The sequence below is a fragment of the Salmo salar genome, chromosome 11 (genome assembly GCF_965601325.2).
Source record: "Salmo salar chromosome 11, fSalSal1, whole genome shotgun sequence".
Lineage (NCBI taxonomy): Eukaryota > Metazoa > Chordata > Actinopteri > Salmoniformes > Salmonidae > Salmo > Salmo salar.
This window is the reverse complement of record NC_138301.1, coordinates 80,194,633-80,209,174: the sequence shown is the minus strand read 5'-3', so window position 1 is coordinate 80,209,174 and position 14,542 is coordinate 80,194,633. Positions and strand designations below refer to the sequence as shown.

The 14,542-nt window shown below is 43.1% G+C and overlaps 1 protein-coding gene across 3 annotated transcripts in view; it reads left to right on the top strand.

The window, feature by feature from the left end:
- The first annotated feature begins 318 nt into the window (after nucleotides 1-318).
- The window catches only part of LOC106562918 (zinc finger FYVE domain-containing protein 16), a 60,641-nt gene continuing 46,417 nt past the window's right edge, over nucleotides 319-14,542 (top strand). For 2 of the 3 annotated variants that reach the window (XM_014128020.3, XM_014128019.3), the window contains exon 1: nucleotides 319-358. In XM_014128020.3, the coding sequence (XP_013983495.3) occupies nucleotides 328-358 (31 nt within the window). In that variant the 5' untranslated portion in view covers nucleotides 319-327. Of the gene's footprint in view, nucleotides 359-7,081; nucleotides 7,274-14,542 lie in introns of those variants that run through there. The other variant, XM_014128021.3, reaches the window with a different exon arrangement.

Below are 14,542 nucleotides of genomic sequence, written 5' to 3'. Positions count from 1 at the left end.
AGAACTTGGCTGAGACCTGCCAGAAGGACAACAGGCTCTACAGCACTTCACCAAACTGCGCTTTATGGGAGAGTGGCCGGACAGAAGCCACTCCTTAGAAGAAGGCACATGACAGCACCAAAGGAGGCAGCAGAGGCAAGAACGGCTTATAATAATGGCTGGAACGGAGCAAATGGAATGCCATCAAACACCTGAAAACCATGTGTTTGATGTATTTCAGCCCATTCCACTAATTCCGGTCCTGTCACTACCATGAGTCGTTCTCCCCAAATAAGGTGCAACCAACCTCCTCTGGACAGCACACCTGGAGTTGATGAAGTCCCATCTATGTCAATATGCCTTGTCTATTGCTGTTTTGGTAAGTCATATTTGTCTTATTTCACTGTAGAGCCTCCAGCCCTGCTCAATATGCCTTAGCTAGCCCTTATGTTCCACCCCCCACACATGCGGCGACCGCACCTGGCTTAAATGGTGCCTCTAGAGACAAAACCTCTCTCATCGTCACTCAATGTCTAGAATTACCTCCACTGTACTCACATCCTACCATACCCTTGTATGTACATTATGCCTTGAATCTATGTTTCCGCGCCCAGAAACCTGCTCCTTTTACTCTCTTTTCCGAGCGCACTAGACGACCAGTTATTTTAGCCTTTAGCCGTACTCTTATCCTACTCCTTCTTTGTTCCTCTGGTGATGTAGACATTAACCCTTTTCCCCCAGCATCACTCCCATTCCCCAGGCGCTCTCATTTGTTGACTTCTGTAACCGTAAAAGCATTGGTTTCATGCATGTTAACATTAGAAGCCTCCTCCCTAAGTTTGTTTTATTCACTGCTTTAGCACACTCCACCAACCTGGATGTCCTATCCGTGTCTGAATCCTGCCTTAGAAAGGCTACCAAAAATCCTGAAATTTCCATCCCTAACTATAACATTTTCCGGCAAGATAGAACTGCCAAAGGGGGCAGAGTTGCAATCTACTGCAGAGATGGCCTGCATAGTTCTGTCATACTATCCAGGTCTGTGCCCAAACAACTCGAGCTTCTACTTTAAAAAAAATCCACCTTTCCATAAACAAATCTCTCACCGTTGCCGCTTGCTATAGACCCCCTCAGCCCCCAGTTGTGCCCTGGACACCATATGTGAATTGATCGCCCCCCATCTATCTTCAGAGCTCGTGCTGTTAGGTGACCTAAACTGGGACATACTTAACACCTCGACGGTCCTACAATCTAAGCTAGATGCCCTCAATCTCACACAAATTATCAAGGAACCTACCAGGTACAACCCTAAATCCATAACCATGGGCACCCTCTTAGATATCATCCTGACCAACCTGCCCTCTAAATACACCTCTGCTGTTTTCAACCAGGATCTCAGCAATCACTGCCTTATTGCCTGCATGCATACTGGGTCCGCGGTCAAACAACCCCCCCTCATCACTGTCAAATGCTCCCTATAACACTTCCGCAAGCAGGCCTTTCTAGTCGACCTGGCCCGGGTATCCTGGAAGGATATTGACCTCATCCCGTCAGTAGAGGATGCCTGGATGCTCTTCAAAAGTGCTTTCCTCTCCATTTTAAATAAGCTTGCCCCATTCTACAAATGTAGAACTAAGAACAGATATAGCCCTTGGTTCACCCCAGACTTGACTGCCCTTGACCAGCACAAAAACACCCTGTGGTGTTCTGCATTAGCATCGAATAGCCACCGCGATATGCAACTTTTCAGGGAAGTCATGAACCAATATACTCAGTTAGTTAGGAAAGCTAAGCCTAGCTTTTTCAAAACAGAAATTTTCTTCCTGTAGCACTAATTCCAAAAGGTTTTGGGACACTAAAGTCCATGGAGAATAAGAGCACCTCCTCCCAGCTGCCCACTGCACTGAGGATAGGAAACACTGTCACCACCGATAAATCTACGATAATCGATCATTTCAATAACACTCCTTCCGTGGCCTCCAAATGCTTTTAAATGCTAGTAAAACTAAGTCAAATCAAACGTATTTATATAGCCCTTCATAGATCAGCTGATATCTCAAAGTGCTGTACAGAAACCCAGCCTAAAACCACAAACAGCAAGCAATGCAGGTGTAGAAGCACGGTGGCTAGGAAAAACTCCCTAGAAAGACCAGAACCTAGGAAGAAACCTAGAGAGGAACCAGGCTATGAGGGCTGGCCAGTCCTCTTCTGGCTGTGCCGGGTGGAGATTATAACAGAACATGGCCAAGATGTTCAAATGTTCATAAATGACCAGCATGGTCAAATAATAATAATCACAGTAGTTATCGAGGGTGCAGCCGGTCATTGAGAGTATCTCTACTGCTTCTGCTGTCTCTAGAGAGTTGAAAACAGCAGGTCTGGGACAGGTAGCACGTCTGGTGAACAGGTCAGGGTTCCATAGCTGCAGGCAAAACAGTTGAAACTGGAGCAGCAGCACGGCCAGATGGACTGGGGACAGCAAGGAGTCATCAGGCCAGATAGTCCTGAGGCATGGTCCTAGGGCTCAGGAGAATTTTGGCCATAAAGTCAGTCTTGTCCAAAACGACATTTGGAACTGAGTGCATCACGACAAGTATGGATTACTTACATGCCCACTTTTGCCAATGATGTACAATTGCCCAGAGACAACAAGATGTGGTCTACCCGCAGCTGCCATGTGTTGTGGACATGTTGTCAATCTGCAATGCACGATCACTTGCTTGGCATAGGAGTGCAAATGGGCTTCCATAAAGTTGGTGCAAACTTCTACTGCATTCGATAATATTGCGCAAGATGGCAAGGAATGAATTACATACAACAAACGTACAACATGATGGCTATGACTGGTGTGTGGGGAGTAGCAAGCTAGCTATGATACTGTGATGTAACTAGCTAAATCCATAGCCTCTCCCTAATATGTAATGTCATAGAGAGGAATATTTGGTTTGATAGGATGTAACATTAGCCAGCTTGCTGTGGATAATGTTTAAACTCAAACTGGCTAGCTAGATCCCTGCTAACTGAAGTTAGCTAGCTAGCCAATTCATATAAACACCATCCCCACCGTCAAACATGGAGGTGGAAACATTATGCTTTGGGGGTGTTTTTCTGCTAAGGGGACAGGACAACTTCACCGCATCAAAGGGACGATGGACAGGGCCATGTACCGTCAAATCTTGGGTGAGAACCTCCTTCCCTCAGCCAGGGCATTGAAAATGGGTCGTGGATGGGTATTCCAGCATGACAATGACCCAAAACACACGGCCAAGGCAACAAAGGAGTGGCTCAAGAAGAAGCACATTAAGGTCCTGGAGTGGCCTAGCCAGTCTCTAGACCTTAATCCCATAGAAAATCTGTGGAGGGAGCTGAAGGTTCGAGTTGCCAAACGTCAGCCTCGAAACCTTAATGACTTGGAGAAGATCTGCAAAGAGGAGTGGGACAAAATCCCTCCTGAGATGTGTGCAAACCTGGTGGCCAACTACAAGAAACGTCTGACCTCTGTGATTGCCAAGAAGGGTTTTGCCACCAAGTACTAAGTCATGTTTTGCAGAGTGGTCAAATACTTATTTCCCTCATTAAAATGCAAATCATTTTATAAAATTTTTGACATGCGTTTTTCTGGATTTTTTTGTTGTTATTCTGTCTCTCACTGTTCAAATAAACCTACTATTAAAATTATACACTGATCATTTCTTTGTACACTGATCCTTTCTTTGTAAGTGGGCAAACGTACAAAATCAGCAGGCGATCAAATACTTTTTTCCCCCCCACTGTATAAGTGAAATTGTCTGTAAACAATTGTTGGAAAAATGACTTGTGTCATGCACAAAGTAGATGTCCTAACCGACTTGCCGAAACTATAGTTTGTTAACAAGAAATTTGTGGAGTTGTTGAAAAACTAGTTTACATGACTCCAACCTAAGTGTATGTAAACTTCCAACTTCAACTGTATGTCAATGCTTTTCTCAGAGTCAACCCGGAAGATATCCCAGTCCATGTGATCAAAACAATCTTGCAAAGATTCCGATTGGTCAGCAGAATGGAGCCGTGATCTGATTTGTCGAAGGGAGGGCGGGGAGGGCAATAGTCAAGAGTTCTCGATGAGCGAGTAGCATAAGAGATGTGTTGATAAAACTTTGGTAGCATTTTCCTCAGATTTGCATTATTAAAGTCTCCAGCTAGAATAAATATGGGCTCAGGAGACACATTTTCCATTTTGCACAAGTCTAGTGTAGTTCCTTGAGAACCCTCATGGTGTCAGCTTGAGGGGGAATATACACGGCCGAGACGATGACCGAAAACAATTATTTTGGGTGGTAATGCGGTCAGCATTTGATAGCGAGGTATTCCAGATCGGGAGAAGAAAAGGACTTGAGTTCCTGTACATTACCACAATCACACCATGAGTAGTTAATCATGAAACATCCCCTTTCTTTTTCTCGCAGTTATTTCTTCCTGTCCCCATGATGTATGGAGAACACTGCTGGCTGTATGGATGGGGACAGTATGTCCGGAGAGAGCCATGATTCTGTGAAACAGAGTATGTTACAGTCCCTGATGTCTCTCTGGAAGGAGATTCTTACCCTGAGCTCTTCTACTTTATTGTAACAATGCAAGAAACGTTATGAGCAAATAATGTAAGAAATAACACCCCAAAATATTATAATACTGCAAAGTTGGCTAAGAGCTAGGAACATGGCAACCATGTCTGTCGGCACTATCTTGCATGTTCATGCTGTGCATGTCTGTAGCTATCCGATTATGTCGAAACAATTGGATATAGTAAAGTGTCTTATTGAACACGTTGAGAAGTACCAAAGATATTGCTTATGTGGAAGAACTTACCAACATTGTCGAAATCTATTCTAACTGCAGCTTTCTTCTTCGTTGATAAAAACACATGCACTTAAAAGAAACAGCCACGGACCAATGGCGAGCATTAATGTGTATAACTTGATATAAATAAATGCCTATATCAGAAATTGCACTCTACAATTACTCCCTAACAAGGACGGTTGTGAATCCACCAGATTGAGTGATAGATCCAAGATGGATGCAGGAGTGAAACCTGCACTGAGTTTTAACAAAGATTGTCTATTATATTGAGAAGATAGTCAAGTGACCGCTCTAACAATGGAATTATATATCCTCAAAGATGGAAGGCAGATGGGAGGTGAGATCAGGTGGGACCATTCTAGCCAATGAGAGGGTAGATATGTGACCAACAGGCCATAGAGATAGATAGAGGACTCATCTTTGTATCTGTGCCATTACAGTGTCGGAAACAGCATGGGCAGCGCCATTGAGGCTTTATCCATTTTAAAGTAGTACATTTTCTTCTTCATTGGCTGATTGCTCACAGCTCATAGGAATCCCCACCCAGTTGACTACTTTAAAATGGTGGAAGACCTCAATTTAAATGCCATGCAAAAAATGGGTTATATCCATGATGAGTCCTCTCTCTATGACAACAGGCTCTAATATAAAGTCATTCTTTTTTAAAGTTGCCAAAATGCCATATGCGTCCACATATATCAATGCATTCATAACAACATTCATTAATTAACATTACTAAACTTACACTGGACAAAAATATAAACTCAATATGCAAGAATGTCAAAGATTTTACTGAGTTATAGTTCATATAAGAAAATCAGTCAATTGAAATGAATTTATTAGGCCCAAATCTATGGATTTCAAATGACTGGGAATACAGATATGCATCTGTTGGTCACAGATACCTTTAAAAAAGTAGGGGTGTAGATCATAAAAACAGTCAGTATCTGGTGTGACCATCATTTGCCTCATGCAGTGAGACACATCTCCTTCGCATTGAGTTGATCAGGCCGTTGATTGTGGCCTGTGGAATGTTGTCCCACTCCTCTTCAATGGCTGGGCGAAGTTGCTGAATATTGGCGGGAACTGGAACACGCTGTCGTACACATCGATCCAGAGCATGCCAAACATGCTCAATGGGTGGTGACATGTCTGGTGAGTATGCAGGCCATGGAGGAACTGGGACATTTTCATCTTCCAGGAATTGTGTACAGATCCTTGGGACGTGCATTATCATTCTGAAATATGAGGTGATGGCAGAGGATGAATGGCACGACAATGGACCCCAGGATCTCGTGATGGTATGTCTGTCCATTTAAATTGCCACCGATAAAATGCAATTGTGTTCGTTGTCCGTAGCTTATGCTTATGCCTGCCCATACCATAACCCCACCACCATCATGGGGCACTCTGTTCACAACGTTGACATCAGTAAACCGCTCACCCACACAACGCCATCTGCCCTGCCCAGTTGAAACCGGAATTAATCTGTGAAGAGCACACTTCTCATGTATGACAGTGGCCATCGAAGGTGAGCATTTGACCACTGAAGTCAGTTATGACCCTGGTGAGGACGACGAGCACACAGATTACCTTCCCTAAGACGGTTTCTGACAGTTTGTGCAGAAATTCTTTGGTTGTGCAAACTCAGTTTCAACAGCTGTCTGGGTGGCTGGTCTCAGACAAACCCGCAGGGGAAGAAGCCGGATGTGGAGGTCTTGGGCTGGTGTGTTTACACGTGGTCTGCAGTTGTAAGGCCGGTTGGACGTACTACCAAATTCTCTAAAATGACTTTGGTGGCTTATGGTAGAGAAATGAACATTAAATTATCTGGAAACAGCTCTGGTGAATATTCCTGCCGTCAGTAATCCAATTGCACGCTCCCTCAACTTGATACATCTGTGTCATTGTGTTGTGGCAAAACTGCACATTTTAGTGGTCTTTTGTCCCAAGCACAAAGTGCACCTGTGTAATGACCATGCTGTTTAATCAGCTTCTTGATATGCCACACCTACCAGGTTGATGGATTATCTTGGCAAAGGACAAATGGTCACCAACAGGGATGTAAACAAATATGTGCACAACCTTTGAGTCAAATAAGCTTTTTGTGTTTACAGAACATTTCTGGGATCTTTTATTTCAGCTCATGAAATCAACACTTTACATGTTGCGTTCATATTTATGTTGAGTGTATATTGATCAAATAAGCTATTACATTTTTTTGTTGACCAAATTCAACACTCTCTCATTGACCTCCATGCAAAAACTCTTCACTTCGTGGGCAGATTTTGGGCGGAGTAAAACCTCTCGCCTAGCCTCTTCCTCTCTGGCTTTAACAACTTCAGTGGAATAACGAAAGGACAAAGAGGATACGATCTAGATTCTAGACAAACCTTCTTTATAACCAGAAGAATCGTTAAACAGTTGGAAGGGCGAAGCCAGGATTATGAATCTTCCGGTAATGACAAAGAAAATTGTTTGTTGACCTGTGAATAATCATTGGCTAGCTAGCTAGCTAAATGTAGCAAGCTAGCTATTAGCTAAAATAATGTAATCTGGCTGCTCTCCACGTTTTATATTCACGGATGATGCAGGATGTGATGACTTGATAGTACTTCTCGAGAACCCAAGGCGGTTTATCCATCGTCCCATTACCGTTTAGTATTGAATGGGCTAACTTGATAACAGACAAGCTGTTGGTGTATCTGGTGATATGTGTCAGCTAATAATGGTAATGTCAGCAGCCAGGAAGTCGTCGAACTGTCTATGCTTGCTAGCTAATTGGTGACGAATAGCCTCCTGTAACTAGTGGTTATGACTAGCTAGCTAACGTTAGCTAGTTAACACGTTAGTTCGTTAATGTTAGTTAGCCAACGTTAATTAGCTACTAGCTAGACTGCTAACTAGCTAGCTAGTAAACAACTGGAAGTTGAATTATTTGAGTAACTTTCATATTGAAAAAAACATGTTTTAGGCTTAGTTAAAGAGAAACACGTAAATTCTGGTGTTCATTTTGACTGTTCGTTGCAAAAACGATATATTTTAGTTGTAAATCGAACTCTTTTTGGCCCTAGCGGTTCAACTCTAACATTGACTCTAACAAGGGAGGGGTTCGATTATTGGTGCTTTCAAGAAAACTGGGAACTCGGAAAAAAACGATGTAAAATCATGACGTCGGGGATCTTCAGGTCGGAATGTCCGAATTCCGGTAAAAAAAAATGATTATTCTCAATTCGTGATCGTTTTTTCCGAGTTCCCACTTGTCTTTGACGCAGCATCTGGAATCTCGTTTCGGTCTTTGAGTGTCAGAAAGATACTTCACATAACACTATCTGAGCTTGTTGACGAACGCCGATTGGGTCTTTGCGTCAAATAACAGACAAGCTGTTGGTGTATCTGGTGATATGTGTCAGCTAATAATGGTAATGTCAGCAGCCAGGATGTCGCCTATTGAAATTGAGCTTCAGTTCATTAAAATAAATAGCTAGCCAGCTACTTAAACCCTGTTGCCCAAAGCTAACGTTATAAGCAGCCAGTGAGTGAAGCTAGCCACAATAAGAATTAGGCACAATAGTGGAATTTGCGGTTTGCCTTCAAAATAAATGTACCCATTTGAAAGTGATGCTGACGGTTACAATTGGTGGACTCGTGCCATATTTAGACTAGATCATGTTAAACAAGGTTGGAATGTGAAGCAATGAAATGGGTTATCAGTCCACTCGGTGACACCCACAGAACACAACTGTGAAGAGTTTACGCCAATATTAGCTTTGTAGTTCTTATCGCGGGACTGTGAAATCACCTCCCCACTCAGCCTATTGACATTCATATTGCACTGTACATCTTTACCTCAAGATTGGGGATCAATGCAATTGGGTATCAGTCTACTCAATACCCAAGATATTTTTTCCCAACGTCCTCCTCAGAGTTATCAGACTCCCAAAACATCCACGCAGTATTGTTTTTCCTCTGGAATAGTGTTCAATACACATAAGTTGACAATACATGTGGCTCAATTCAGTTGTTTCAGAGTCCCACAATAAGAGCTACGACGCTAATGTTCTCTGGGTGTCACTGAGTAGACTGATACCCCATGTCATTGATCCACAATCCATAGGTAAGGCTGTACAGTGAAATAAGTATGCCTCCAGTGTGATTATAACAGATTTTTGTCAAATTTATAAATTATTGTCTGTTGTTGATTTTTATATAACATTCTAACCTCGTTTAGCATGACCTATTCAATTATGGCATAATTCTACTATTTGTATTCATTTGCATCACTGTCAATGACACTTTTATTTTGAAGGCTAACCGCAAAGTCCACTATTATGCTAATCCGTATTGTGGCCTGCGTCACATAGATTGGTCCGACCCCCGACATTAATCAAATACGAATTGTCTTATAAATTAGGGTTATTTTAGATGACGACACCTAGCTATATATACTGCTCAAAAATATAAAGGGAACACTTAAACAACACTTCCTAGATCTGAATGAAAGAAATAATCTTATTAAATACTTTTTTCTTTACATAGTTGAATGTGCTGACAACAAAATCACACAAAAATAATCAATGGAAATCCAATTTATCAACCCATGGAGGTCTGTATTTGGAGTCACACTCAAAATTAAAGTGGAAAACCACACTACAGGCTGATCCAACTTTGATGTAATGTCCTTAAAACAAGTCAAAATGAGGCTCAGTAGTGTGTGTGGCCTCCACGTGCCTGTATGACCTCCCTACAACGCCTGGGCATGCTCCTGATGAGGTGGTGGATGGTCTCCTGAGGGATCTCCTCCCAGACCTGGACTAAAGCATCCGCCAACTCCTGGACAGTCTGTGGTGCAATGTGGCGTTGGTGGATGGAGCGAGACATGATGTCCCAGATGTGCTCAATTCGATTCAGGTCTGGGGAACGGGCGGGCCAGTCCATAGCAGCAATGCCTTCCTCTTGCAGGAACTGCTGACACACTCCAGCCACATGAGGTCTAGCATTGTCTTGCATTAGGAGGAACCCAGGGCCAACCGCACCAGCATATGGTCTCACAAGGGGTCTGAGGATCTCATCTCGGTACCTAATGGCAGTCAGGCTACCTCTGGCGAGCACATGGAGGGCTGTGCGACCCCCCCCCCCCCCCCCCCCCCCCCCCAAGAAATGCCACCCCACACCATGACTGACCCACCGCCAAACCGGTCATGCTGGAGGATGATGCAGGCAGCAGAACGTTCTCCACGGCGTCTCTGTCACGTTTGTCACGTGCTCAGTGTGAACCTGCTTTCATCTGTGAAGAGCACAGGGTGCCAGTGGCGAATTTGCCAATCTTGGTGTTCTCTGGCAAATGCCAAACGTCCTGCACGGTGTTGGGCTGTAAGCACAACCCCCATCTGTGGACGTCGGGCCCTCATACCACCCTCATGGAGTATGTTTATGACCGTTTGAGCAGACACATGCACATTTGTGGCCTGCTGGAGGTCATTTTGCAGGGCTCTGGCAGTGCTTCTCCTGCTCCTCCTTGCACAAAGGCGGAGGTAGCGGTCCTGCTGCTGGGTTGTTGCCTTCCTACGGCCTCCTCCACGTTTCCTGATGTACTGGCCTGTCTCCTGGTAGCGCCTCCATGCTCTGGACACTACGCTGACAGACACAGCAAACCTTCTTGCCACAGCTCGCATTGATGTGCCATCTTGGATGAGTTGCACTACCTGAGCCACTTGTGTGGGTTGTAGACTCCGTCTCATGCTACCACTAGAGTGAAAGCACCGCCAGCATTCAAAAGTGACCAAAACATCAGCCAGGAAGTATAGGAACTGAGAAGTGGTCTGTGGTCCCCACCTGCAGAACCACTCCTTTATTGGGGGTGTCTTGCTAATTGCCTATAATTTCCACCTGTTGTCTATTCCATTTGCACAACAGCAAGTGAAATTTATTGTCAATCAGTGTTGCTTCCTAAGTGGACAGTTTGATTTCACAGAAGTGTGATTGACTTGGAGTTACATTGTTGTTTAAGTGTTCCCTTTATTTTTTTGAGCAGTGTAGTTAGCTAGGTAACTATAGCTACTGAAACAGATTATGTATTTTTGCTATGTTTTTGGGGAAGAACATTGTTTGCATCCATCAGCTAGCTAGCTTTCTTTATGACCAGCACTGTAGGTGCGCAAGACAACTTTACCAGCATCATAGCATACTTATGGATGAATCGTTTTGCCATATGAAATATGAGTGATAGTGTAATCATTGTGTAATAACTACGTAAAAATGTTTATCGCGTTAAATTATGTGATGTACATTCATATTCAGGTGCTGATTGGTCAGCAAGCTTATTTGACATGTCAAATAATGTTATTTGACTTGTATCTTTTTTGACATGCAAAGACCCAAACGGTGTTCCATAGTTGGCCAATGACGACCTGAATTTGACTACATCACATAATACTTTTATTACGTAGTTATTACACATTGATTACACTTTAACGCGTATTTCATGTCACCAATTATGATTATGATTTTTCAACGCCGATACCGATTATTGGAGGACAAAACCGGGCCAATACCGATTAATCAGCCGATTTTATTTATTTTATTCTCTTTTTGTATTTTTTTGTATTTTTTTTATTTATTTGTAATAATGACAATTACAACAATACTGAATGAACACTTATTTTAACTTAATATAATACATCAATAAAATCAATTTAGCCTCAAATAAATAATGAAACATGTTCAATTTGGTTTAAATATTGCAAAAACAAAGTGTTGGAGAAGAAAGTAAAAGTGCAATATGTGCCATGTAAGAAAGCTAATGTTTAAGTGCCTTGCTCAGAATGTGAGAACATATGAAAGCTGGTGGTTCCTTTTAACATGAGTCTTCAATATTCCCAGGTAAGAAGTTTTAGGTGGTAGTTATTATAGGAATTATAGGACTATTTCTCTCTATACGATTTGTATTTCATATACCTTTGACTATTGGATGTTCTTATAGGCACTTTAGTATTGCCAGTGTAACAGTATAGCTTCCGTCCCTCTCCTCGCTCCTACCTGGGCTCGAACCAGGAACACATCGACAACAGCCACCCTCGAAGCAGCGTTACCCATGCAGAGCAAGGGGAACAACTACTCCAAGTCTCAGAGCGAGTGACGTTTGAAACGCTATTAGCGCGCACCCCGCTAACTAGCTAGCCATTTCACATCGGTTACACCAGCCTAATCTTGGGAGTTGATAGGCTTGAAGTCATAAACAGCGCAATGCTTGAAGCATTGCGAAGAGCTGCTGGCAAAACGCACGAAAGTGCTGTTTGAATGAACGCTTACGAGCCTGCTGGTGCCTACCACTGCTCAGTCAGACTGCTCTATCAAATCATAGACTTAATTATAATATAATAAACACACAGAAATACGAGCCTTGGGTCATTAATATGGTCGAATCCAGAACATCATCTCGAAAACAAAATGTTTTTTCTTTCAGTGAAATACGGAACCGTTCTGTATTTTATCTAACGGATGGCATCCCTAAGTCTAAATATTCCTGTTACATTGCACAACCTTCAATGTTATGTCATAATTACGTAAAATTCTGGCAAATTAGTTCACAACGAGCCAGGCGGCCCAAACTGTTGCATATACCCTGACTCTGCGCACAATGAACGGAAGAGAAGTGACACAATTTCACCTGGTTAATGTTGCCTGCTAACCTGGTTTTCTTTTAGCTAAATATGCAGGTTTAAAAAATATATACTTGTGTATTGATTTTAAGAAAGACATTGATGTTTATGGTTAGGTACACGTTGGAGCAATGACAGTCCTTTTTCGCGAATGTGCACCGCATCATTTACATTTAAAAAAAATATATTTTAGTCATTTAGCAGACGCTCTTATCCAGAGTGACTTACAGTAGTGAATGCATACATTTCATTTTTATTTTTGTACTGGCCCCCCGTGGGAATCGAACCCACAACCCTGGCGTTGCACACACCATGCTCTACCAACTGAGCCACAGGGAAGACTGCAATGCAGGACAGGCTAGATAAACTAGTAATATCATCAACCATGTGTAGTTAACTAGTGATTATGATTGTTTTTTTTGAGTTAAGTTTAATGCTAGCTAGCAACTTACCTTGGCTTCTTACTGCATTCGCGTAACAGGCAGGCTCCTCGTGGAGTGCAATGTAAAGCAGGTGGTTAGAGCGTTGGACTAGTTAACCGTAAGGTTGCAAGATTGAATCCCCAAGCTGACAAGGTAAAAATCTGTCGTTCTGCCCCTGAACAAGGCAGTTAATCAACCGTTCCTAGGCCGTCATTGAAAATAAGAATGTGTTCTTAACTGATTTGCCTAGTTAAATAAAGGTGTAAAAAATTTTTTTTTTTAAATCGGCAATTTGGTGTCCAAAAATACCGATTACCGATTTGTTATGAAAACCTGAAATCGGCCATTCCGATTAATCGGTCGACCTCTACTAACGTTACCAATGCTTCAAATCAGATTTTATTTGTCACATGCGCCGAATACAACAGGTGTAGGTAGACCTTACCACGAAATGCTTAATTACAAACCATTAACCAACAATGCAGTTCAAGAAATAGAGTTAAGAAAATATTTAGAAAATAAAGTAAAACATTATAACAAGAAACACAATAAAATAACAATAACGAGGCTATATACATGGGGTACTGGTACCGAGTCAATGTTCGGTGGTACAGGTTAGTCAAGGTAATTTGTACGTGTAGGTATGTGTGAAGTGACTATGCATAGATCTTAGACAGCGCATGGCTGCAGTGAAAAAAAAATGGGGGGATGGTGGTGTCAATTTAAATAGTCCAGTTGGCCATTTCATTATTTGTTCAGCAGTCTTATGACTTGGGGGTAGAAGCTGTTAAGGAGCCTTTTGGTCCGCATGCCGTGCGGTAGCATAGAGAACAGTCTATGACTTGGGTGACTGGAGTCTTTGACATATTTTTGGGCCTTCCTCTGACACCGCCGAGTATATAAGTCCTGGATGGCAGGAAGCTTGGCCCCAGTGATGTACTGAGTCGTTCGCACTACTCTCTGTAGTGCCTTACGGTCAGATGCCGAGCAGTTGCCATACCAGGCGGTGATGCAAACGGTCAGGATGCTCTCTGGTGCAGCTGTAGAACTTTTTGAGGATCTGGGGACCCATGCCAAATCTTTTCAGTCTCCTGAGGGGGAAAATGTTTTGTTGTGCCCTTTTCACAACTTTCTTGTTCTGTTTGGACCATGATAGTTAATTGGTGATGTGCACACCAAGGAACTTGAAGCTCTCAACTCGCTCCACTACAGCCCTGGTTCGCTGTTTATGGTGGCCTGTTCGGCCCGCCTTTTCCTGTAGTCCACGATCATCTCCTTTGTCTTGCTCACATTGAGAGAGAGGTTGTTGTTGTTCTGGCACCACACTGCCAGGTCTCTGACCTCCCTATAGGCTGTCTCGACGTTTTCGGTAATCAGGCCTACAATTGTTGTGTTGTCAGCAAACTTAATGATGGTGTTGGAGTCGTGTTTGGCGACGCAGTCGTGGGTGAACAGTGAATACAGGAGGGGAATGAGCACGCACCCCTGAGGAGCCCCTGTGTTGAGGATCAGCGTGGCAGATGTGTTGTTGCCTACCCTTACCACCTGGGGGCGACCCGTCAGTAAGTCCAGGATCCAGTTGCAGAGGGAGGTGTTTAGACCCAGGGTCCTTAGCCTAGTGATGAGCTTTGTGGGCACTATGGT